General features: G+C 38.5%; 2 protein-coding genes across 2 annotated transcripts in view; one reads left to right on the forward strand and one right to left on the reverse strand.

Annotated features, from left to right (window-relative positions):
* The window catches only part of ZNF215 (zinc finger protein 215), a 113850-nt gene that overhangs the window by 55489 nt on the left and 31383 nt on the right, over window positions 1-26978 (reverse strand). The gene's annotated exons all lie outside the window — the stretch shown is intronic.
* OR2D2 (olfactory receptor family 2 subfamily D member 2) lies at window positions 22987-24842 on the forward strand. The gene has a single exon (XM_072795274.1). It carries the CDS (start codon window positions 23196-23198, stop codon window positions 24141-24143), a length of 948 nt encoding a protein of 315 aa, XP_072651375.1. The 5' UTR covers window positions 22987-23195; the 3' UTR covers window positions 24144-24842.

Raw genomic sequence — 26978 nt, forward strand, 5'->3', positions numbered from 1 at the left:
TCTAGGAATCTATTCAAAATAAATAAACTCCAGAAAAATATTCACAAGAAAATATGTTTATCTTGTTACATAATAATGGTTAAAAATGGACAGATACACAAATGGAATATAATAAAGAACTCAGAAATAACCCTTACAAGGTTGGGTTTCTGTGACAAGGATGCCAAGGATACACAATGAGGAAAAGACGGTCTCTCCAATAAATAGTGTTGGGAAAACTGGATATCCACATGCAAAACAATGGAATTAGGCCCTTATCTCACATCATATACAAAAATCAACCCATCCTTAAAAGGATGTAAGATATGACACCATATAACTAAAGCATATGTTTACATATGTTTGGGGGTATTGGAGTAAAGAAATGGGTCCAAGCTGAAGCGACCATCAACTTAATATAGGCCTCTTTATGCAGAAGATGCTATTTACAAATGAAATGGTGACCACAAATCAAAAACCAGTAATAGATATGCAAAGATTAAAGAGAAAGGAATCTGAGTATATCACTAAAGATAGCCAATAAACCTTCTCTCTTTGAAAGAGAGCAAGAGAAGAAAGGATCAGAGAAAAACTACAAAACCCACAAAACAAGTAACAAAATGGCCATAAATACATATCTGTCAATAACTACTTTGAATGTAAGTGGAGAAATGCTCCAGTGAAAAGACACAGGGTGACAGAATGGATAAAAAAACAAGACCCATCTATATGCTTCCTACTAGAGACTCACTTCAGACCTAAAGACACATGCAGATTGAAAGTGAACTGATAGCAAAAATTTATCAGGACGCCTGGGTGGTTCAGCAGTTGAGCACCTGCTTTGGCCCAGGGCTTGATCCTGGAGTTCTGGGATCCAGACCCACATCCGGCTCCCTGCATGGAGCCTCCTTCTCCCTCTGCCTATGTCTCTGCCTCTCTCTCTCTCTGTGTGTCTCTTGTGAATAAATAAATAAAAACTTTTTAAAAATTAAAAAAAAGAAAAACATCTATCATGCAGATAGAAGTGCAAAGCAAGCCAGAAGCAATACTTCTATCAGACAAAATGGACTTAAAAACAAAGAGTGCAACAAGAGACCAAGAAGGATAGATAGATCATTGGATAGATCATCCAAACACAAAATCAACAAGGAAACAGTGCCTTTCAATGACATATTGAACCAGATAGATCTAACTGATATATTCAGAATCCATCCTAACACAGAAAAATACACATTCTTTTCAAGTGCAGATGAAACAATCTCCAGAAGAGATCACACATGAGGCCACAAAATAAGTCTTAAGAAATTAAAAAAACAAACAAACAGTGAAGTCACACCATGCATGTTTCCATCCACAATACTATGACTGGAAATCAAACAAAAGAAGATATCTGGAAAGAGCACAAATACATGGAAGCTAAATACCATGCTATTAAACAATGAATGGGTGAATCAAGAAATCAGATTGGAAATAGAGGTTCTGGGTACCTCAGTCAGTTGAACATCTGACTCTTGATTTCAGTCCAGGTCATGATCTAGGGTAGTGATTGAGCCCCACATTGGGCTCCATGTGAGCATGGAGCTGGCTTAAGATTCCCTTCCTCTACCTCTGCCCTACCCTCCCCAGCTCATTTGTGTGCATGATCCAGAAAGAAAGAAAGAAAGAAAGAAAGAAAGAAAGAAAGAAAGAAAGAAAGAGAGAAGAATAGAATATGAAAATATTTCCTCAAAGAGGAAATACAAAAACACATGGAGACCATCGAAAATGAAAACACAATGGTCATAAATATTTGGGATGCAGCAAAAGCTTTTCCAAGAGGAACGTTTATAGCAATATAGTCCTACCTCAAGAAGCAAGAAAAATATCAATAAACAACCTAATCTTACACCTAATGGAGCTAGAAGAAGAACATCAAATGAAGTTTAAAGCCAGCTGAAGAAGGGAAATAATAAATATTAGAATGGAAATAAATGACAGAGAAACTAAAAAAAACCAATAGAACAGATCAATGAAACCAGGAGCTGGTTCTTTGAAAAAAATTTAAAATTGATGACCCCTAGCCAGACTTAGGAAAAGGAAAGGAGAAAAGACCCAAATAAATAGAATTACAACTGAGAGAGGAGAAATAACAAATAGCACCACAGAAATACAAATAATCATACCCAACAAGTTCCACAACCTCAAAGAAATGGAAAACTTCCTCGATACATATAAACTCCTAAAACTGAAGCAGGAATTAATTGAAAATGTGAACAGATTGCTTACCAGCAATAATGTTGGAATCAAAATCAAAAAGCTCCCAACAACAAAAGTCCAGGACCAGATGGTTTCATAGGTGAATGCAATTAAACATTTAAAGAAGAGTTAATATTCTCTATTCTATTCTCAAAGTATTGCAAAAAATAGAAGAGGAAGAAAAGCATCCAAATTGATTCTATGAGGCCACCAGTACAGATAAAGACACTATAAAGAGAGAGAGAGACAGAGAGACAGAGAGACAGAGAGAGACAGAGAGACAGAGGAAGGGAGGGGGAACTACAGGGCAGTATCTCTCCGATGAACATCGATGCACAAATCCTCAATAAAATACTAGCAAACTGAATCCAACAATATATTTAAAAATCTTTCACTATGATCAATCAACATGATACATAACATCAACACAAGAAAGAATAAAACCCTAAGATTGTTTCAATCTTCAACAATCAAATGTTGCAGAAAAAAAGCATTTGACAAAATACAACAACCATTCAAAATAAAAGCCCTCAACAAAGTAGGTGTGGAGGGAATATATCCATATCATAAGGGCCCCACATGAAAAACTCACAGCTAACATCATACTCGATGGTCAAAAACTGACAGATTTCCCCCGAAGATCAGGAACAAGACAAGTATGTCCATTCTTACCACTTTTATTCAACATAATACTGGAAGTCCTAGCCCTACAGAAATCAGACAAGAAAAGAAATAAAGGGCACTCAAATTGGTAAGGAAGTAGTAAAACTTTCACTATTTGCAGACGACACAATACCACATATAGATTACCCTTTACACTCCACCCAAACACTGCTAGAACTGATGAACGAATGTAGAAAGGTAACAGGATATAAAGCCAATCTACAGAATTCTGTTGAATTTCTACACGTAATAATTGAAGCAGCAGAAAGAGAAATTAAGAAAACAATCCTATTTACAACTTCACCAAGAAGAACAAGATAACTAGGAATTAACCAAGGGGGTGAAAGACCTGTACTCAGAAAACTATAAAACATTGAGGAAAGAAAGTGCATATGACACAAATGGAAAAATATTCCATGCTCATGGATTGCAATAACAAATCCTTAAAATATCCACACTACACAAAACAACCTACAGATTAAACACAATCCTTATAACAACAGCATTTTCCAGAGAACTGATTCAAATAATGCTAAAAATCTCTATGGGACAAGACAAGAACCTGAAGAGCCAAAGCAATCCTGAGAAAGAAGAAAAACTGCAGGTACCACAGTCCCAGATTTCTCGATACACTGCAAAGGTCTAGTAATCAAAACAATATAGCATTGGCACAACAACAGACACAGAGATGTAGAGAGTAGAACAGAGAGCCCAGACATAAACCAATCATTATATGGTGGATTAATCTTTGACCAAAGAGGCAAAAACATGCAATGAGAAACAGTCTTTTCACAAATATGCTGGGAAAATTGGACAGCTACATGCAAAAGAATGAAACCAGACCACTTTCTTATACCATATACAAAAAGAAACTCAAAATGAGTTAAGGATATAAATGTGAGACCTGAAATCATAAAAATCCTAGAAGAGAGCACAGGCAGTGATTTCTCTGTCTTTGACTATAGCAACATCTTTCTAGAAATGTCTCCTGAGGCAAGGGAAAGAAAAGCAACAAACTATTGGCATGACTTCAAAATAAAAATCTTCTGCACAGCAAAGGAAACAATCAACAAAGCTAAAAGAAAACCTACCGAATGGAAGAAGATATTTGCAAATGACACATCCAATAAAGAGTTCGTATCCAAATATATAAAGAATTTGTACAACTAAACACCATAAACACAAATACTCCAATAAAAAATGAGCAGAAGACATGGACAGACATTCCCCCAAAGAAGACATACAGATGGCGGACAGACACATGAAAAGATGCTCAATGTCGCTACTCATCAGGGGAATACAAGCAAACCCACAATGAGATATCCCCTCACACCTGTCAGAAAGGCTAAAATAAAAATCACAAGAAAAAACAAGTGTTGGGGAGGATGTGGGGAAAAAGAATCCGTCGTGCGTGCTCTACTCTAGGAATGCAAACTTGTGCAGCCACTGTGGAAAATAGTATGGAGGTGATTCAAAAAATTAAAATTAGAATTCTCATATAATCCAATAATTCCACTACAAAGTATTTACCCAAAGAATGCAAAAACACTAATTTGAAAAGATACATGCACCCCTATGTTTATTGCAGCATTATTTACAATAGTCAAGTTATGGAAGCAGCCCAAATGCCCATCAAGAGATAAATGGAAAATAGGAAGTGGCATATATACAGAGTGGAATATTAGTCATACAAAAGAATGATCTTGCCATTTGCAACAACATGGATGGATCTAGAGAGTATAACACTAAGTGAAATAATTCAGAGAAAGACAAATAGCATATAATTTTGCTCATATGTGGAATTTAAGAAAAACTACACAAAGAAAAAATAAACAAAAAATAGACTCAATCATAGAGAACTAGTGGTTACAAAAGGAGGGTAAGTGGGGGGATGGAGGAAGTAGTGAAGGGGATTAAGAATACCCTTATCATGATGAACACTGAGTAATAAACAGAATTGTTGAATCACTATATATTTTTAAAAGATTTTACTTATTTATTCATGAGAGACACACAGAGAAAGGCAGAGACATAGGCAGAGGGGAAACAGGCTCCACGCAGGGAGCTGGACATGGGACTTGAACCCGGATCCTGGGATCACACCCTGAGCTAAAGGAAGGTGCTCAACCACTGAGCCTCCCATGCATCCCAAGTCACTATATTTTATACTTGAAACTAATATAACACTGGATGTTAATTATACTGGAATTAAAATTAAGAATAAATAAAAGCCTATAGGATATCACAGTATTCCAAAAGAATAAAGCTTCATGATCAAGTGAATTTTTCCCATGAATGCACAGATGAACTGATTATTAGGAACTTGATTAAAACATTTCTTCATATTAACAGATCAAAATGAGGATAAAATAATGTCAGTAGATGCTGTAAAAGGCATTGAATAAAGTTTACTTTCATTAGTAATGAACATTCTATGTAAAAAATGAGCTTAGGTGTATATCATTTTATTTTATGTTATTTAAAGCTTTTATTTATTGGGACACCTGGGTGGATCAGTGGTTGAGCATCTGCCTTTGGCTCAGGGCATGATCCCGGGACCTGGGATCGAGTTCCGTATTAGGCTCCTTGCATGGAGCCTGCTTCTCCCTCTTTCTGTCTCTACTTCTCTGTGTCTCTCATGAATGAATAAATAAAATCTTTTAAAAAATAAAGATTTTATTTATCTATTTGACAGAGAATGTGCACAAGCATAAGGAGGGGGAGTGGATGAGAGAGAGGGAGGAGGAGGCTCCCCATGGAGTGGAGCATGACTTGGGCCATATCCCATGACCCCAAGATCATGACCTGAGCCAAATGCAGATGCTCAAACAACTGAGCCACACAGCTCCCTGGTATATTTCATTTTAGAAGGAATTTGAATATATATCCTTTTATGGTATTACACATTATTTGAAATCAAAGGCTCAATCATACTCAACAGTGAAATATTAGAAACATTTACATTACATTCTGAGTTCAGAAAAGGTATCTGTTTGCAAAGAGTTAGTTAATGCAATAGAAATTAGAAATAGACTAGAATGAAGAGATCTAATTATCGGAAAGGAAATGGTAACTTTATTATTTGTAAATGAATTTTATTTTTTGTCTGGAAAACTTAAATCTACTGAAAAGTGATTAAAAACAATAAGAAATCTGTAAACAAATGAGTGTTATATGCACTTTTTCTATATACTGAGAACTAATTAGAGAATTTATTAAATGTGGTTATAGTTGGGACACCTGGGTGGCTCAGCGGTTGTGCATCTGCCTTTGGCTCAGGGTATGATCCCAGGTCCTGGGATCAAGTACCACATTTGGGGTCCCTACAGGGAGCATGCTTCTCCCTCTGTCTATATCTCTGCCTCTCTCTGTGTGTCTCTTATGAGTAAATAAAGTCATAAAAAAATAAATGCACTTAAAGTTCATAACAGCGCGCTCTCTCAAATGTTCAGTTGTGATGTTAACAGAATATGATCGAAACCAATGCAAGGGGAATATTATACTCCAGTGAGAATCATAGACATCAACATGAATACAAGGAGAAATACACCTAATTTCCAGATGGGAAATTAAAATATTATAAAGATATCAGTTCTTCCTTCCTTGATTCTCACACATTAGTGTTCTTCATAATTCTCTCTGTGAGAGTTTGTCAAAAATAAATATTTCTGGGCTCTGAAGATTTTCGGTAGGTTGGTGGTGGAACAAAAAAACCCCCCCTTTCTAACAAGTATTTTTTTGTGATTTTGATGTGATTATTTCATGCACCATATGTTGAGAAACACTCCCCAGAAACATGCTAAAATCAAATGCAATTATAATCAAAATCCATAAGCATCCTGATGGGAAATTAAGATAATTCTGAAGTTTATCCAGAAGAATACATGTGAAAATATTCACAGTAAATATCTGAAAAAATGAAACTGAAAAGCACTGTGGTAGGGTGAGGTTAGAAGATTTAACCTACCTGATACTAAGATAGACAATTAAATCTGATTAATTTATATGTATTGTATTAGCCCAAGCACAAACATCTCAATGAAATAAAGTAGTGAAGAATCAAAATCAAGAATATGCGGACATGTTTGTCCTTCTCCGATTGACTTATTTTACTCAGCATTTGGTCTCATTCATTTGGGGAATATAAAAAAATAGTGAAAGGGAATAAAGGGGAAAGGAGAAAAAAGGAGTGCGAAATATCAGAAAGGGAGACAGAACATGAAAGGCTCCTAACTCTGGGAAATGAACTAGGAGTGGTGGAAGGGGAGGTGGGTGGGGGGTGGGGGTGACTGGGTGACGGGCACTGAGGGGAGCACTTGATGGGATGAGCACTGGGTGTTATTCTAGATGTTGGCAAATTGAACACCAATAAAAAACAAATTTATATATATATAAAAAGAATACAAGGACATGAATGATACAAGCGTCATCTAAATTAACAGAGAAAGGTGTACGTATTACTTAAAAATGGTGTTAGGATATCTGGGTATCTGTTTGGAAACAAAACACTCTCACAACAATTCTTATTTTTCCCCCAAATACACACGGATTAAATATCTCAGTGTAAGAAAAAATAAAACCGAAGACACCATACTATTACCAGTAGAAAATGTAACTGAGTACTTTCTGTGGGAAAAGACCTACTAAGGATGCCATGAAAACCATAACCATTAAGTTAGGGGGGCGGGATAGTCTATTATAAAACAAGGTAAAAATAAGTGGTTAAGTAAAGAACATACACAGTTAACATATAAACACCAAGTAGGAAACTAGGATATCAAAGAGCTTTTAAGCTTTTAAAAAGAGTAAAAAGAATACCAATGAAAATGATGCAAACAGGATGTTACACAGCCAATTTACAGAAGAAATACAAATGCCCAACCTGTGTAAAGAATGTTCATCTTCACTTAGAGAAACAGAAAATAAATAATACTGTTCCTTTCACAGTAGGTTAGCAAAGGTGAAATAGATTGAAATCATTCACTGTACTTTTGAGAATGGGGCAAGCAGATATGAAAAATGTACACATGTAGCATTTATAAAATCTCTCTGGAAGGTGATTTGAAAATATTAAAAATTTACAAAATGGAACTGCCTTTTGTTTCTGAACAATGCTATTTTTGGGACCTTACATTTTGGAAATAATTATAGGTATGTATGAAACTTTGCTTCAAAGGATATTCACATATAGGATTATTTCCAGAATAAAACAATTTACAGTCTAGCAGTAAGTGATGTGCTGAGTAAATTCTTGTTTTCCTATATAATATAATCTATACCTTATAGAGAAATGGGTAACAGTACAGATGTGTCATCCTACAGACACAGGTTGAATCCTTTCCCCCTGTTTCTTAGCTCTGTGGCTTTGGCCAGTTGATTTAGCTCCTTTATGCCTGTTGCTTAGTGTGAATTGGACATAACACCACAAAGAATTGGGCATAACACCACAAATTTATAGCATGGATGTACAGATTAAGTTGAGAACCTAATGGAAAGTAGTTTGCACAACGTCTGACAGCTACATTGAAAGAAATGGCTGCTGTGATCATGATGCACTAACCTTAAGCCATTAAGGTTAGTAGACCTATGTCTACTAACACATAAGTAGACCTATATTTTCCTTAGAAAGATGTTGCTCACACTGTTGAGTTTAAGAAGCAGGTTGTGGATCCCTGGGTGGCTCAGCGGTTTACTGCCTGCCTTCGGTCCAGGGCATGATCCTGGAGTCCTGGGATCGAGTCCCATGTCACGCTCCCAGGATGGAGCCTGCTTCTCCCTCTGCCTGTGTCTCTGCCTCTCTCTCTCTCTCACTCTGTGTCTTTCATGAAAAAATAAATAGAATCTTAAAAAAATAAAAAGTAGGTTGTGAAAATAACATGTATGGGTATAAACCATACATATGTGGTGTGTATATCTGCATGTGTATGTGCATATGCAGGTTGTGTATGTTTCTGTCCCTCTAAAGAGAATTCCATTAAATAATACCCTTACTACCTCAGTGATAAACTTTTTAAAAAAGATTTTATTTATTTATTCATGAGAGACACAGGGAGAGGGGCAGAGACATAGGCAGAGGGAGAAGCAGGTTCCTCACAGGGAGCCCGATGCGGGACTGGATCCCGGGACTCCATGATCACATCCTAGGCGGAGGCATACACTCAACCAGTGAGTTACCCAGGTGCCCCCTCAGTGATAAACTCTTAACCCACAACAAAAACTTAGCATCCAGGTAAACACTGTACAGCATATTTGAAGACTGAATCTCTATCCCTTAAAGGTAGGATTTTTAGATTGACATACATATGTGATAGGGAAGCTGTCCAAACACGAGAGTAATAAAACTTGGGGAAAAGGAAGTGAATAAGATCAAATGTAGTATCTTTTGTATTCTAAAGGCAGCCAAGGATAATTATCTTTCCATAGTCTAAAGATTTCATCTAACTTTGTTCAATTTGCTAATTAATTAAATAATGATGTTATGTTATTGAATTTGTAGGAAAAATGAGGAGGAAAGAATCGGAGTGAGAAAATACAATGAAGAGAATAGAAGTTAGATGAAATCAGGGAACAGAAGCTTAACTTAGAGGATAGAATCTGGAGATGTGGAGAAAAAACAGAAGGAAGAAATACAGGAAGAGATTTGAAAGTATGGCTCTGTCCCCAAATCGAAAGGATAGGGAATGCATCTTTCATCATCTGAGGCCATAATAACATTATTTCTAATATGGCCTTTCCAGAAATTTTCTCTTAGTCACTGTGTCTCACACAGTCACATTGCATACATGGCATTGTTCCTTGTCATATACACACATCACATGTTAGTATACTCACTCTCAGCTTCACAATATCTTATATAAACACACAGACATCCATCACCACAGATACTCACTGAAGTATTTCATACTCTAATTTGCATACCCTCATGGCCACCATATCTTTCACAACAACCAAAGATGTCCCAGAGTGGGTCCTGAGCCAACTGGATACTGACCAAGGCTGGGTGTTGTGGGAACCCACATGCCTGACCTTATGTGAAGGATACCACACTATGGGATGTTTGCGCGAGGGCACCTGCAGTGGGCGCTAGTATCCTCTTCAGGGCTAGAAGGCCAGCACTGCCTGTAACTGGACTCACACCACTGTCTGCCCTAACTCACCAGGGGCTTGGAGGCAGCAGTGCTGCCTTCCTAGAAGGCTGTACCACGCAGTCCTGATTCCTTCACATCTCCTAGACCCGGAGAAGACGCAAGAGCAAGGAGCTCTTGACCGGATTCCTTGAAGCAAGATTCCTGTTTCCTTCTAGCCCCTTGCTTGTTCAATGGGAGAGGGTGGGACAAATGCAAGCTGAGGCAAACATGCTGCTGAAGGCCTGACCAAGGAGGCAAAGAAAGAATCAGGCAGTTGCTTTTCAACAGTAAGAGGCACAACCTCTGTGATCTCTGGAAGGAGCCTCATCCCTGAAGAAGAAAGTCTGGGAAAGCATTTTTGGGCTGGGATCCTGGAGAAGAGTGGGAATACAATAGTCTCTGGGTGGCTAACAAGGAGCAACATTGATGTGCAAGAAAGCAAATGACAAAACTTACCTTTCCCAATGCCATGCCCACCTCACAACCCCCAATGGGTACTAAGATTCCTATGGCCTGAGGCCCATCACCAGCTTGTCCACTCTCACCTGGAGGCAGAGAGGAGGCAGAAACTGTGCTGCCAGGTCCCTGGTGAAGGATCAAGGATCAAGTGTGGGAGGGAATGATGTCTGCAGCCTCCAGATCCAGTCTGGAAGGACAGCACCGGTTGTGGGTTGGCCCCTAAGCAATGCCTCTCGGGGCTGCACTCCAGTCATCCTAGGAGTCTGACTCCACCCCAAGCCTTTCTGCCTTACTGAATTCCAGGTACAAACTCCAATTCTCCTAGGTCCCACTCCTGAACAGAGAGCATTTTTCCTTCAAGGATCTATTTAAAGCTGAGGTCCTGAGAGTATGTAAATAGGGCATTCCCTGGAGCTTGAGAAGCCCTCAACCTGATTACCTTTCCATCCTCTGAGACATCCTAGGGCACTCGGTGTTCTATTTGAGGTCACAGACTGAAGTCTCTAACTCATACTAGCACCCTTCGTTCAAACCTTACACCAGTGGTATTCCAGATAGCATCAGCAGATATATCTCAGGGGTTCGCAAGTCATCAAACTTGTGTTTTCACATATATGGTAATTAAATAGAAATGAAAATAAACAGATATTGAATTGTTTGGATGCTAGCTGAGTACTACAACTTTTTTTTTTTTAAGATTTTATTTATTCATGAGAAGGGCAGAGGGAAAAGCAGACTGCAGGGAGCCCCACGCGGGACTCAATCCCCGGTCTCCAGGATCACACCCCGGGCTGCAGGTGGCGCCAAACCGCTGCACCACCGGGGCTCCCAAGTACTACAAGCTTAATTGTAGGGCTAGTGCTTTCATTTTGGTTTATATCTGTTTTGATGTCATATGATTACCTTATGTGGTAGAGTTCAATTTGTTTAGCAAGGTCTTAATATCAACATGATACACTCATCAACATTGCATAAAAGTTTCTATTTAGTTACAACTTTACTACCATTTGGTAGTGTGAAACTCTTCAATTTTGTTAATCCATTAGGTCAAAAAATGGTATGTCCCTCTTAATTTATTATATGATACTTTAATTACAGTTGAGGATGAGCATAGTTTTATATGCTTATTGATGATTTTCATTTTCTATTTATTCTGTGAAATGACTGTGTATTTCCTTTGTTACTTTTCTTTTATTAGGCCATTCAAATTTTTGTTACTGCTGTGTAAAATCCTTGTATATTATGAAAAATGGGTTGTTTGATTTTGTGTTAAACACAAGTCTTTATTTTTAAAGATTTTATTTATTTATTCATGAGAGCATAGAGAGAGAGAGGCAGAGACATAGGCAGAGGGAGAAACAGGCTCCATGCAGGCTCCCTGATGTGGGACTTGATCCCGGGACCCTGGGATCACACCGTGAGCTGAAGGCAGATGCTTAACCGCTGAGCTACACAGGCATCCCAAAAAACAAGTCTTTTTCTACTTTGCCAGTTGACTTTATGGAGTTTTTTTCTTTAAAGATTTAATTTATTTATTCATGAGAGGCACAAAGAGAGGCAGAGACATAAAAGAGGGGGAACAGGTTCCCTGTGAGAAGCCTGATATGGGAATTGATCCCAGGACCCCTGGGATCATGACCTGAGTCAAAGGCAGGCCCTCAACCACTGAACTACCCAGGTGACCTGCTTTTAGGGACTTTTGTATCATACATTTATAATTTAATCAGTCGTTTTCCTTATGACTTGATTTTGTGCTAAAATTTGAAATGTCTGGGATCCCTGGGTGGCGCAGCGGTTTGGCGCCTGCCTTTGGCCCAGGGCGCGATCCTGGAGACCCGGGATCGAATCCCACATCGGGCTCCCGGCATGGAGCCTGCTTCTCCCTCTGCCTGTGTCTCTGCCTCTCTCTCTCTCTCTGTGACTATCATAAAAAAAAAAAATTGAAATGTCTCTGTTGATAACAAGTTATGCTTTTTAAAAATCATTCTGTGGGACATCTGGGTGCCTCAGGAGTTGGGCATATGCCTTCAGCTCAGGGTGTGATCCTGGAGTCTGGGGATCGAGTCCCCCATCGGGCTCCCTGCATGGAGCCTGCTTCTCCCTCTGCCTGTGTCTTTGCCTCTCTCTCTCTCTTCTCTCTCTCTCTCTGTGTCTCTCATGAATAAATAAATCTTTAAAAAAAATCCTGTTTGTCTTCTAAGATTTTCATAGTTTTGCTTACATGTACAGCTTAATTTACATCATGATATATCTAGAATTTATTCTGATGTAAGGAGTGCTTTAGAGATCCGAGCTTTTTCCTCTCAATGGTCATTTAACACCATTTACTGGAAAATTCTCATCAATGTTAAGTGTCTTTTATTAGAGAAATTAAACTCTTGCTAAATTTGATCTATTTTAGCACTCTGTAGATGGTTCCTTTCCTGACTTCGTATTTCTGTACAAGTACCATGCAATTTTATTTCTCCTGGTTTTTGGGTGTGTGTTCTCCGGTGTGGAGAATGGAGTTAATTATATTCCTCAGTATACGATACTTTGCATGATTAGTGATTTTAAAGCCCCTTTCTTGTTTATTATGAATTTGTCTGCATAATATACACCCATACTTCATTCCCACTGACTTTGTAACCGTTTAATGCATGTGATGCTCTTATTTTCCTCACATTTCCAAAAAATGTTTTGTTTGTGGACATATTTTTACTTTACATAAATGATATTGTGTTATATGCCTCTTTGTTTACCTTTTTCACTTAACTGAGTCTTTAAGATCATTTACAATGCCAGGTGTTCATCTAATCCTTCTCCCTACTGCTGTGCAATATCCTTGCTGCACATCTCTTGCATTTTCATTTCTCTCTTCTCCCAGTGAAGGATATCCACATCACACAACACGGTTCCAACACAAATAACAGAACCACAAAGATTACAGGAATATACCATATGACGGTACAATTTTCTGTGTGAGAAAATCTTTGGCTCCCTATTTAGCAATAATTCTTGTATCATAGAATATGCACAGGCATAATGTGACCCAGTAACACCAGATTCATTCCCAGAATGGCTGCACCTCTCTACATTTTCCCAAATGTAAATGAGTTTTCTTCTCTCTTCTACCTTTTGCCCACACTTTACAGTATCTGACAAATTTCTGCATGCCTCATAGGAGAAAATAGAGGCTTCTTTGTTGTTTCAATTTGTAGACCTTTCAATTCTAATGAATTTCAGTATTGTTTTCTATTCTTGTAAGCCTTTGAAGGTAATTTTTGTGAATTCCCTTGTATATCCTCTGGTGTGTGTGTGTGTGTGTGTGTATGCACGTGCGTGTGTGTGTGTATGCTTGTGTTTTTCCTGTTAGACATTTCTTCATTTTCTTCCTGCATTTTAGAATTTATTAAGAATTCCTGATATGAAGTTATTTTCTATTTGTTTCACATAACACAAATATATCATCCATTTTTTCCCCTTTTAAACTTTCTTCATAATGTTCTTCATTGAAGACAAATCTCAGATATTGAGGAAATCAAATTCATCAACTGTTTCATTATGGTCTGTGCTTTGGAGATTCCGTCTTCTAGGTCAGAAAGATAGATGTTCCCTTATGTTTTCTTATATAATGTCATTGTTCTATTTTAACTATTAGTTACTTAATCCATTTAGAGTCTACCTTCTGTGTCGTGTAGGTAGAAATGCAGTTTTATTTTTCTCTAGGTAGTAAACTAGTATTTAGCAATACGTTGTAATACACTATTTGCCTTCTTTCAAGGATTTTTGGAAATATCTTTGTTGAACATTAAATTTCACATTAGTCTGTCTATGAGCTCTGAATTCTGTTGCACTTATTAGTCCTTTTTTTTTTTTTTTTCACCAATGCCACCACTCTTTTCTTTTAGAGGCTTGGCAATATTGCAAATAGAAAAGGAGGAGGTTCTATTTCTAACTGGGTTTTAATTAGTAATTACCAAATGCCTAATGTTGTGCAGCATCCTTTCCTGTTCTTGTCAGCTATTTGTGTATCTATCCTACAGACAAGTCCTTTGTCCATTTTTAAATTGTGTTGTTTATCTTTTTTAGTTTTGAGTTGCAGTAGTTCTTTATATATTTTGGATATGACCCTCTCCCTCTGCTCCTTCTCTTGCTTATTCTCTCTCTCAAATAAATAAATAAAATCTTTTTATAAAAGGAATACATTTCCTAATGTCTGGCTTCTTCTACTAAACATCTTTCTGTCTACCTGGTTTCATGTAGTAGTAGTTTATTCTTTCAAAAATATCAAAGTATTGCACTGCATGACTGTATTACAATTTATCCTTTCTACTATCCATGAAATTTATATTGTTTCCACATCGAGCTATTAAAAGTAAGGCTTTTATAAAAATCATCGTTCATATTTATGGTGGATTTAAACACTCCTATCCACAAAGTATGGATACCACAGAGGAGTAAAACTACTGGTTGTAGGAGGGAGGGCATATATTTAAGGTAAGTTTTCAGAGACGCTTCCAAATGGACTTTTTGAATTGATTGTGCCAAGTTAAACTCCCATCAGCAATGTGAAGTACTCCACATCCTCAAACATTTTAATCCATTCTTTTGAGCCTTAATGGATTTCACTATGCTTTTAATTTATGTGTTCTCGTGGCTAATTCCACTGTGTACCTTTTCATATACTTCTTAGTAATTTGTATTTCCTATGCTGTAAAGACTTGTCTAGTCTTTTCCCCATTTTAAAAACTGGAATTTTCTGACTTTTCCTACCTGTAGGAGTTCCTTATGTATTCTGGGCAGTACGTCCATGATTTAGCATCAAGCTATTAAAATAACTATGGGGTGGTGGAAAGGGAGGTGAGCCGGGGATGGGGGTCACTGGGTGACGGGCACTGAGGGGGGCACTTGATGGGATGAGCACTGGGTGTTATGCTATATGTTGGCAAATTGAATTCCAATAAAAAAATAATAGCCATTCTAAAAAATAACTATGTGTATAAGGAGAAACCAAGAAAATAGGGTTAAAATGTTAATAATCGTAGAATCTTTTATTATCTGGGGCACATCATATTCACATTGTTCAAATTATGAAGTTCTTAAAAATCATATATATAATACATAATACAACGGGGTTGCAACCTAGAACCTAGAAACCCATTACTTCATTGCAACAATACAACGCTTCCCAAAAAAGAAGGCAGGTAAGCAGAACTAATAATGGGTCCATAAATGGAGATGTGAGCGCTAACTGCATGTTATTTTCTGTCTTCCTTATAATCATTTGGGAACCTCTAAAAGAAACAGAGCTCAAGATCCACCCTAATGATTCAGAATTCTCCTGAGACTTCACCCACTGCAGAGACTGCTCCAAGTATCCTTCTGGTGACCTCATTTAAATGGAACTATAGTTGCACAGTATGCCTTGATGTCAATAACACATTTGGTGGCAACAGAAGGACAGCAGAGTTGTGGGGATTCCCCTTTCTGCCTTGTCTTTGATCTTGGCTTCAGAGATTTTATGGAACTCTTTGACTCAGATAACTTATGACTAGATGCTCACACTCTTTTTCGCTCTCCACTCTGCCCACTAACATGCTAATGTGATCTTTTTTCCTTCCTCAGATGAGAAAATGGGGGTAAGATTATTAGAGAGATGGAAAGAGAAGGCACATGGTGAACAAAGGTAATAATATGGCATACATTGTGAGAGAATTGGTGTCAATCTTTTCATAAATTTGGCTTTTAAAATTCAACTAATTTTGTTGAAACAATCTGATCCTTAGGGGTAGAACTCTGTTATAGATCTAGCCAAGGTGTTTTCCATAGTGGGTCTACCTTATCAAACCATAATTGCAATGCCAAATTCCTTGTGAAGAAGAATCATAGTCCTCACCTAGAGAGGACTTAAGTAGAACTTCCATGGAATCAGTACTTGTCCTCTGAGTGGGGATGTTTATGCCTTGTTGAGCTGGGCTTGGAAGACAGGAAGTGGGTATGTATTATAGAGACTAGGTGATTTTTAGCACACAAGATTTTGTAATCAGAACTGAAATTTAGTATTTTCTCTTGGTTCCTATGGACTCCCTCAGAATCTTCTTCTTAAACAAAACATCAGATGAGAAAATGCATGGCTCCGTGACCCTATCATCTTGTTTGATTTCTCATAAATGTCATTATTAGAGAAATGAACTTAAAGTTGACATTCAATCTCTTGAAAAGGCAGAATGATGTGAGAGAAAGGTTGACAGCACACATGATTTCCTTTCAGAAGCTTCCTGACTCTGGGGGCAGGTTCATAGTCACTTGGGGGAACATTTTCTCCTTCACATTTGCATTAGAGAATAATATGGTTTTAAAAGCAAATTTGGACTTGACAGGGGTGTAGTCTTCTACTATTGTGCCAGAGTTGGTGAGAGCTCCTACATCTGACAGATCACAAGTCTCATCCCTGACTCAGATAGATCTCTGTCTTCTGATATTCTGGCTCAGGTGAAATCAGCTCAGATAGATCTCTGTCTTCTGATATTCTGGCTCAGATAGATCTCTGACTTCTGATATTCTGGCTCAGGTGAAATCAGCTCAGAAAACGTGTGTTGTACACTTATTCTGGACCAATTTATTCTATGCTGTGAAAAAAGTTGAGTCAGATGCGGTCCTTGCACTTATTACACTCACAGAGAAAGAAAATAAATCCAATGTAAAGTTATCAGCCATGATAAAAGTACACGAGGCTCAAGGTACACTAATGTATCTAGTCTCTAGACTAGATGTGTTGACTTGTATATGTCTACATATATTGGGAGTGAGTGGGAGTGGGGGATGGGAAACATGTGTGGGTCAGAAAGAAAGGTGTTCCTGAGTAATATGCTTCCTAAATGGAATCATTAAAAACCTATAGTTATTAGTTGGATGAAGGTATAGAAATCAGCAAAATCCTGCAGCTGCCCGTCTGTTAGGTTAACCACTGATTATAAGCATCACTTAAAACTTTGGGAAAAGTGTTCAGTTTTATGGTATCTCTATTCATCAAAACTGAGAATATTTGCTTGTCCTTTAATTTTCCCTGAGATTAGAGACATGCAATAATTTCTACTCTGGGACGGGTATGAACTGTGGTGGAGAGAGTAACAAAGTCTAAAGCATTTGGGGAGACTCTAAGAACTAACCAAGTAATACCTTCCACCAGATGAAAGGAAATTCCCAAAGTACCGTTCTTAAAACAGGGTGTGGTCTCAAAATGTATTTTTATGTCAGCTACTTCAGCAATAGACTACATTTTTCTTTAGAAGCTGTTCTTTTTAAGTTTGATTTAAGTAACTGTTAGGTCATACAGACTCACTTGACCCAGTATATTCATTCATTAAGCTATTATTTGCCACGAATCTATGATATTTCTGGGACCACACTGATACTGAGGATGAAATATGACTATAGTTTGGGTATTTGTATCTGAGGTTCTTTGACTTCAGGGCCTGGTTCTTTTTTCTGTATCCCCAGTACCAATAATGTGCTTGGCCAATGTCTTTTGATCTACAAAGAAGCTGACTGAATATTCAAAGTATCATGAATGTTCAAGAAAGTGATAGTAAACCTAGTAGTGGGCATACCTCTGAATAAAGGGATTATGCCCAGCAAAAATCAGTGAGGAAAAAAATTCAATGCGTCCTAACTATGTGGCAGGGAAAATGGCTGGAAAGGTGGCCTAGGGTTAGATAAGGGAACCCTCAAAGAATGTCAGCTAGAGATGTGGTTGCTTATATTAATGTTTTATTGATTCATGCTTTCTTACAATGATGAATTGGAACCCTTCATCACTTTGACTCATAGATCTATCCAGATGCCTAAGACCCCATTATCAGATAACATAGAATGTGATAATGTCTTTTTGAGAAAACGGGGCATTTCTTTAGCCTAGGAAACGCTTTTTTAAGATTTTATTTATTTATTTGACTAGACAGAAAGCGAGAGCGAAAGCAGGGGCAGGGAAGAGAAGCAGGCTCCATGCAGAGCAGGGAGTCCAACGTGGGGCTGGATCCCATGACCCTGGATCATGACCTGAGCTGAAGGCAGATGCTTCCCTGACCTAACCACCGAGGTACCCCTAGCCTAGGACTTCTTAAGTTGAACTTTAGAGTGCTCTTCAATTAAGATGTGAATGCTATTTCTTTATTTCTTCTTTACTCTAACTGGAATTCAAAATGTCCCGCTTGTTTGAATGTTGGTATCTAAGCCAAACTATCATTAGCAGTATCCATGACTTCATCACCAACAGAAATCACAGGTATTTTTATATCACGTTGTAGTTGTTGAAGATACCTACAAATATCCTTTATGCTCATTAATTTTCTAATTAAGATCATTATTAGACCTGCCACAATACTTTGATATTTAATTCATTAATAAAGAAGCACATGTATCATTATATTATATATTTGCTTCCTAAAACTATTGTAATAAACTCTATGTGAATATTACTGGTCTTCTTGGCAACCCTATACATTTTATGTGATGCATTTGAACCATTATTTTGAGACACCTTTACCAAGTAGATAAAGGGCCAAAAGCTTAAACTTTGTATAGGGCCTTAATCTTTAGACTTTAGATTGTTCGCCCTTCTTTTTGAACCATTTCATGAAATTTTATTATTACTCCCCAAGTCTTGCAAATCTCTCTACACATAATGACAGTCATCCACCCTCCACCCTCTCAGTTTTATTGAGAAATAATTGACATACATCACTGTGTAAGTTCAAGGAATATAGCATGATGGCCTGATTTACATATATTGTGATATGATTACCATTACCATAGTAGGTTCAACTCATATCCATCTTCTCTTATAGAGAAACAAGAAAAAAAGAAAAGAAAAAAAAAGGAAAAGGATAAATATTCTTCTGATGAGAACTTAGAAGTACTCTCTTAACAACTTTCTAATATACTATAAAGTAGTCTTAGCCGTCATGCGGCTAAGCCGTCATGGTCTACATTCTTTCCCTAGTATACATATATCTTATAACTAGAAGTTGTAGCTTTTGGTCCCCCTCCTCCAAAATGTCCTCCCCATATCCTCTGCCTCTGGTAACAAGTCTGATCACCTTTTCTACTATTTTTGTTTTTTATTTGTTTTCTTTCAGGACCTACACTTAAGTCTAATCCATTGGAAATGAATTTTTGAGAGTGGTATAAGAGGTGAGTCTGGTTTCAATCTATTGCATGTGACTATCCAATTATGCCAACACCATTTATCAAACAGACTATCTTTCCTTCATTGAGCATTCTTTGTTCCCCTGTCCAGTGTTATTTGTCTCCATATGTTTGAGCTTATTTACGTATTCTCCATTATGTTCCATTGGTTTATTTGTTTGTATTTATGCCAATGCCATAATGTTTTGATGATGATAGGTTTATAATATAGCTAGAAATCAGGAAGTGTGATGCCTCCTGCTTTGTTCTTCTTTCTCAGATTGCTTTGGCGATTTGCAGTTTTTCGTGGTTCCATATAAACTTGAGGAGTGTTTCATTTACTTCTGTAAATTGCCATTGGACTCTTGATAAGGACAGCATTGAATCTATAGCTAGGTTTTGGTGGTACTGACATTTGTTAATTCTTCTAAACATGAACATGAGATAGCTTTCCATTTCTTTTTGTCTTGGATTTCTTTCATCAATGTCTTGTAGTTTTCATCGTAGAGCACTTACATCTCCTTACATTTATTCCAAATTATTTTATTGTTTTTGATGATACTACAAATGGGATTGATTTGTTTTTTAGAAACTGTGTTGATGGTGTATAGAAATGCTACTGATTTTGTTGATTTTGGATCCTGCAACTTTACTGAATTCATTAATTAGATCTAACAGGTTTTCTTCTTTTGATTGAGTCTTTAGGATTTTCTGCATGTCAAATTTTATCATTTGCAAATACAGACAGTTTCAATTGTTATACCTTTTACTTTTCTTCCCTGATTGCTCTGGCCAGGACCTCTAGTATTATGTTGACTAGAGTGGTGAAAGTGGGCAACTTTGTCTTGTTCCTGATCCTAGAGGAAAAGCTTTTCAATTGTTCACCATCAACTATGACAATAATTGTGGGCTGTCAAATCATGGCCTTTATTATACTGAGATATGTTCCTTCTATGAATGATATGTTGAGTTTTCATCACAAATGGGTGTTGAATTTGGTCAAATCTTTTTTTTTCTGTGCCTATTGAGATGATCATATGATTCTTTTCTTTCATTCTATTAATGTGATGGGAGGTGTGCCACCGGCCAAAAACAGTTGGGTTAGGACTTCTGTCTTAGTTCCCTACCGAAGTGAGGTTGTAGGATGGGCCCCGTGGCTGCCTGGATTCTCTGGTCAGGCTTTTTAGAGGATGAAGACTGGGTACTATATTTAGTAATAATATATGAAAGAGCCTCCCTGCTCTGGCAGGGCAGCAAGACAGAACCCAAAGCCTGTACAGCTCTTATTTAAGGACCCCAATCCGTCCTTCAGAAGGTTTACTGAATTCCCTGGCCAAGTGATGTTATCAGTTTTGCTCTACAGATTAGGGAAGCTACAGTTGTGCTCTCTTCTCTAGTGCCACTGTATATAGGGCCGTTGGATGGGCTAGGCAGTTTCAATGTGCTGTGGTGAGGTTCTGTGGTTGCACAAGCTGAAGGCTGTATTCAGTGATGAGTAGAGCTACACAAGATTTCTTGCCTGAGCACAGTGGGAAAGCAGCTCTAAAGCTGGCTAATCTCTGTTCTCTTGTCTTGACCCACCCTAAGCTTCCTGATGGAACAGAGCCACTGGCTTTGCTCTGCAAACTCTCAGTTCTGTGCACCTGCCTCTTAGCTTGAATGTCCCTGGGATGCACTGCCCTAGGAGCTGTCACCAGTCCTTCCAATCAGATGAAGCCAGGAGACCCTCTTGACAGTGGGTGGGGCGATGCCCTAGTTTCCTTGCCTAGGTGGGAGTTGAGTCATTTCAGGCTACTCTCAGTTTCCCAGGCAGGTTCTCCAGTTAGGAGGGGCTGGGATTTACCTTCAGTCTAGGCTATGAATTAATGCCTCTGCCTGTATGTAGCACAGGAATGTTCCTCTGGTACTGGCTTTTCTCTGGGTGCAATCAGCTCTTCCCACTGACCTCTCAGCTAGAGCTCTGCTCGGCTGTACTGCTTCAGGAGTTATCCTCAGCCCTTCTGGTCAGATGAGGCCAGCAGACACTCTTCACAGCAGGCAGGGTTGTGATTCAGCTCACTGTCTGCGTCTGGGAAACCAGTCTCTGAGGTTAGTAAAACTCCTTCGAGGATCTGAATCAAGCAGCTCTGCACCCCACCTTGTGCCTTGGCCAGAGTACATATCTGAGCTAGTCCTGCATATGAGCAAAGCTACAGGTTGGGATTAGTCCTTGGGCACAGCAGGTATGAATTTTGTTCTGCCAAGATCTGTATGCTGATTGTTGCAAGCGTCTCTCCCTTCTCTATCACAATCAGATTCCAGTGGTAGAGCCCCATTGACTCCCCTGCAGTCCCTATAGTTTGGGGTCAGAGCAGGGGCTCCTGCAAAGCACTCACAATGCTGGGGCAGCGCAGATCATCTCCCCTGGGTTTTCTTTTCTTATTTAGAGAACTAGAAAGCTCAGGGGAGGCCTGTCCACATGATGTTGCACCGGCCTGGGTGAAGGACAATGCATACAACGTGTAGTTGCTTCTTTTACCTTTCTAATGCCATCTCTCTTGGTCTCTGTGGTGCAGGTTGCTTCTTAGTGGTGTTTTATTATGGAATAGTTGTTGTTTCTTTTTCCTGTGAGAGCGAACAAAGTCAGGAACAACCAATGTTTCCGCCTTAGACACAGAGAATCTGACAGGCTTCTTAAGCAATTCTACTAAACCATAAGGTCAAGTTTTAAATTTAATTAATTAATGATATTGATCAAATAAATCACCACATCATGTCTATAAAAGGTCACAAAAATGCTAAAGATTTAGTTTTAAGAGGAGTTTTTATTTTCTGGGAAGAAGAGACACGTAATGCAAGGCAATGAGAGCTGATGGGCTAGAGGTGGTGCATTAGTGCTGTGTAGTCTGCACACAGAAAATTAGTCAACCTGGTGGCTTCAAGTGGAAATGCTGTGATGGTGTGTCTGCCATTTTGGAAGTTTTTGATGGTTAAGATTGATATTTGGGAGTTCCATCCGAAGCCGTGGGTGCATTACCAAAGAGATGATGGCATACTAGCCTATTACTTCTTGATTTGCCAGCTCTTTCAAAACAAGTTATTTTGTCCAAGAAAATGTCAGTTCTTTAAGATACTTTGGCCCTTTTTAAATTTTTTATATCTTAGTGACTGTCTTTTTAGGGAAGAGACAACAGTCATATGCCCAAAGAATAAATAAAAAATCTATGCCAGCATAAAATGGGGGAGGTGTGGCAATAACAGCATAGGACTCAAATTTCTAGTTGATAATAAAGTGAAATTCTATGCCATAACTTACAGATTAATCAAATCTCTTTAATTATTAGATATTCAGAATAAGAAGATTCTTTTTATCTATTCTACACTTACTAAGAATGAAGGCGCCAGCTTAAAAGTACGAAGTTTTACAACACTGAAAATGCTCCAACTAAAGCAGCATGATCATTTTTATAACAAGGGGAGTTTTGGAATGGTTGATAGTGATTGAGAGCAATTCAAACGGCCTCCAAATCTGAAGTTCTATGGACCTATGTTTAACATGTAGACTTCTTCCTGAAACAACAAAGTATGAGAGCAGCAAATCAGACGCAGGTGACAGAGTTCCTCCTCCTGGGACTCTCTGATGACCCCCACACTCAGAAGCTCCTATTTATTTTATTCCTGGGTGTCTACCTGGTTACTGTGCTTGCAAATCTGCTTCTCATGCGCCTTGTTCAGGCTGACTCTCAGCTTCACACACCCATGTATTTTTTCCTCTGCAACTTATCTTTGGCTGACCTCTGTTTTTCTACCAACATTGTTCCTCAGGCCCTGGTTCATCTGCTATCCAGGAAAAAGATCATTTCATTCACACGTTGTGCAGCTCAGCTTTTACTCTTCCTCATTTTTGGGGGTACACAGTGTGCCTTGCTGGCAGTGATGTCCTATGATCGATACGTGGCCATCTGCAACCCTTTGCATTACCCTAGCATTATGACTTGGAGGGTGTGTGTTCAGCTGGCTGCGGGATCATGGACCAGTGGCATTCTGGTGTCTGTGGTAGATACCACTTTTATACTAAGGCTACCCTACCGAGGCAGCAATAGTATTGCTCATTTTTTTTGTGAGGCCCCTGCACTCTTGATCCTGGCATCCACAGACACCCACACTTCAGAGATGGCCATTTTCCTCATGGGTGTCATAATTCTCCTCATACCTGTCTCCCTAACTCTAGTATCCTATGGCCACATCATAGTGACTGTGGTCAGGATGAAGTCATCTGTGAGGAGGCTCAAGGCATTCTCTACCTGTGGTTCCCACCTCATGGTGGTCATCCTCTTTTATGGGTCAGGAATTGTCACTTACATGACACCTAAGTCTTCCAAAGAACAGAAAAAACTGGTGTCTGTGTTCTATGCGATGGTGACACCCATGCTCAATCCCCTCATCTATAGCTTGAGGAACAAGGATGTGAAGGGAGCTCTGAGGAAAGTGGCCACAAGGAATTTCCCATGCAGGCTTGAAATCTCCCACTGACTGTGAGACCCTTTTAGCTCCCTACCTATACAAACTACTGAGTAATTTCCTCAGCAATCTTGGAATTTGGTTAGATCCTCATCCTGGGACCTTGCTGTCGACCTACCCTCCATCCTTCATCCAGTACTTCCTTTGTAGAAGAAGGACAATAATTCATGGACCCACAGAAGGAGGGTCTGCTTCCTTCTGGTTGGTCTTTTGGCTCCTAAGAGTTAGGAAATCTTATAAGAAACATGCACATTTTATAAATCCTGGGACCAGTGAAATCCATCTGTTTAAAATCATACATGGTATATTATTATGAATCTATCCCAGATCATGCTCCAACTCTTATTTTTAGATATTTCTGAATTTATTTCATCAAATAACCAATAAATAAACAATCAGTACCTAATCACTTACTATAAGCAAGGTGCCACATGTATGTGTTCCTGCACATGTGCATGCATGTGTGTTTGAAGTGGGTAGTGAAGAGCATGAGTACAAAGAAGACGTATATATGGTTTCTGCTGTCCTTCTCACATTCTTATGAGGTACGTGGAGATTTTATCTATCAGATAAAGGTAAAGACAGGATTTTGGAAACTAACAACACATAGTGGCATCCCAGGGCTACCAAGTGAGAAAGCAGTTGGTACCACTCCGGGCCTGAAAGACAACTAGGACTTGAACAGGATACCTGAATATAGAATGCCATGAGACAGGAGTTGTGGACTTAAGTTATATGGCAGTGAGAAAGACACAGGAATAATTTTTTCAAGCTCATTCTCTACCTATCTTCTGATTTCCTGTTACCGTATTCCAAAAATAAATAAATAAATAATCAAGGATAACCTCCCACTTGAAGATATTTATTTTAATTCTAAGCATAAAGTCCTATTCTGGTGTAAGGTAACATATTTAGAGTTCCTGGGGATTTGGACATGGACATCTTTGGGGGACCATTATTCTGCTTACCACATAAGGACGAGTAAAATGAATGTGAAGGCATGATTAAAGTTTGGCTAAAATAATAGATTTAAATGTATAATGGTGCCAATACAATTAGTTGTCTGATTGCTATCATCCAAACAGAACCCCATAATCTACCTTTTAATGTGCAAATTCTTACTCAGATCACTGCTATTCACTCAATGGTATTTTTCAAGATTGAGGGGGTGGTAGGTGTGTGCTATGAATTGTTTGTGATGAGGCTGACCTTTATGAAAGTCATAATAACGCAGCCAGACAAAATTTAAATTTTCACTTGTAAGTATTGCCAGGAAACAGGCTCAAAACCCAGTGAGACCAGGGAGATGGAAAAGGCACAAAGCAAGACAGAGAATGCCGAGATCTTCTCTCCTACCTCTCATAGATGCGAGGTTTCTGACCATGTGCCTTCAAAGGTCCCCTGAAGCCCTGAGCCTACTATCTAATTGAACAAGATAAGTTTTGGTTGCAGTCGCTTCACTAAAGGTCCAGAGTTTTTAATGGAACAATCTTGTAAGGTTTCTTTCAATACATGACGTTCATTGTAAGGTAAAGGACTCTGAAGCTCTATGGGACATGACCTTGACTTGCAAGCAATTGATTGCTACAAACTCCATTTCTTTCTAGCATCATGAAAACAGATCTTCTGATATGAACCCATCTGTTATTATTTAATAAAAAGTACAGGGGCACCTGGGTGGCTCAGTTGATTTAGTATCTTTCTTAGGCTCAGGCTGCAATCCTAGGGGTGGGGAGCCTCTTCCCCCTCTCTCTAACTGCCGCTCTCCCTGATTCTGGCCTCTATGTAAAATAAATTAATAAAATCATTTAAAAATGTAAAGAGACTGGACTTGAGCCAATACGTTTCCTACACTCATATTCTTTCAGGAAATACTTATTGAGAATCTAATTTGCGGCAGATAGTGTACTAGCAGTTGGATTATATTAGTAAACACAATCAGAATAGGACACTATATTTTTTAAGATTTTATTTATTTATTTATTGTTTGTTTGTTTGTTTGTTTGAGAGAGAGAGAAAGCATGAAACAGGGGAGGGGGCAAGGATGGAGAGAGAGGAGAGCAGAGCGGAGAAGAAGCGCACTCCCTGCTGACCAGGGAGCCTGACACCAGGCTCCATCCAAAGACCCCCAGATCATGATCTGAGCTGATGGCACACGCTTAACCAACTGAGCCCCTCAAGACCCTCAGATGAGGACTGACATAATGCCCACAGAAGCAGTCCATATGCTAAGCTATTGTATGTCTGAACTCAACATTCTGTGCTCTACAACTACTTAGAATATGGTGTTATGCAGATTATGAATTACACTGGTCAGGCTGAAATCTATCGGTAGTCAAGACATTAGCGAGGGGATTTGGTTTCACAGGCCATGTGTAATGGCCATATGTCAGTTTTTGGCTTCTGGTCATTTGAGTTGCCTGTCCACATTTATGGTCTTTTGTGTGTCTTGGGCTAGTTAGAGCCTGTCTCCCTCCTTAGAAGCTGAATACACCTGAAATTCAGTTTCTTGTCTTCACTGCGGCAGTAGTTAGCTAGCAAGGTGGAGTCATTCAGAAATTCCCAGTGTATATTCTGAATTAAGCTCTAGTGACATGAAAAAGCAAGGAAAACAAGCTGTTTCTTTTGTTTTTTAAAAATAAATGTATTTTTTTAGATCAGGTTTAGGCTTATAGAAAAACTGAGAAGTACCCTGAGTGTTCATATGCCACTTTCCTTTATTACTGACATCTTACATTATTATTATTATAGTATTTGTCACAATTAAGAAAATCAACATTGATATCCCATGATTTTAAGATTTATTTATTTATTTATTTATTTATTTATTTATTTATTTATTTATTT

Source organism: Canis lupus, chromosome 23 (genome assembly GCF_048164855.1).
Source record: "Canis lupus baileyi chromosome 23, mCanLup2.hap1, whole genome shotgun sequence".
NCBI lineage: Eukaryota > Metazoa > Chordata > Mammalia > Carnivora > Canidae > Canis > Canis lupus.

Excerpts from the sequence above, each read along its gene's own strand:
- OR2D2 (XM_072795274.1), top strand. The coding sequence starts at position 23,196 with ATGAGAGCAGCAAATCAGACGCAGGTGACAGAGTTCCTCCTCCTGGGA.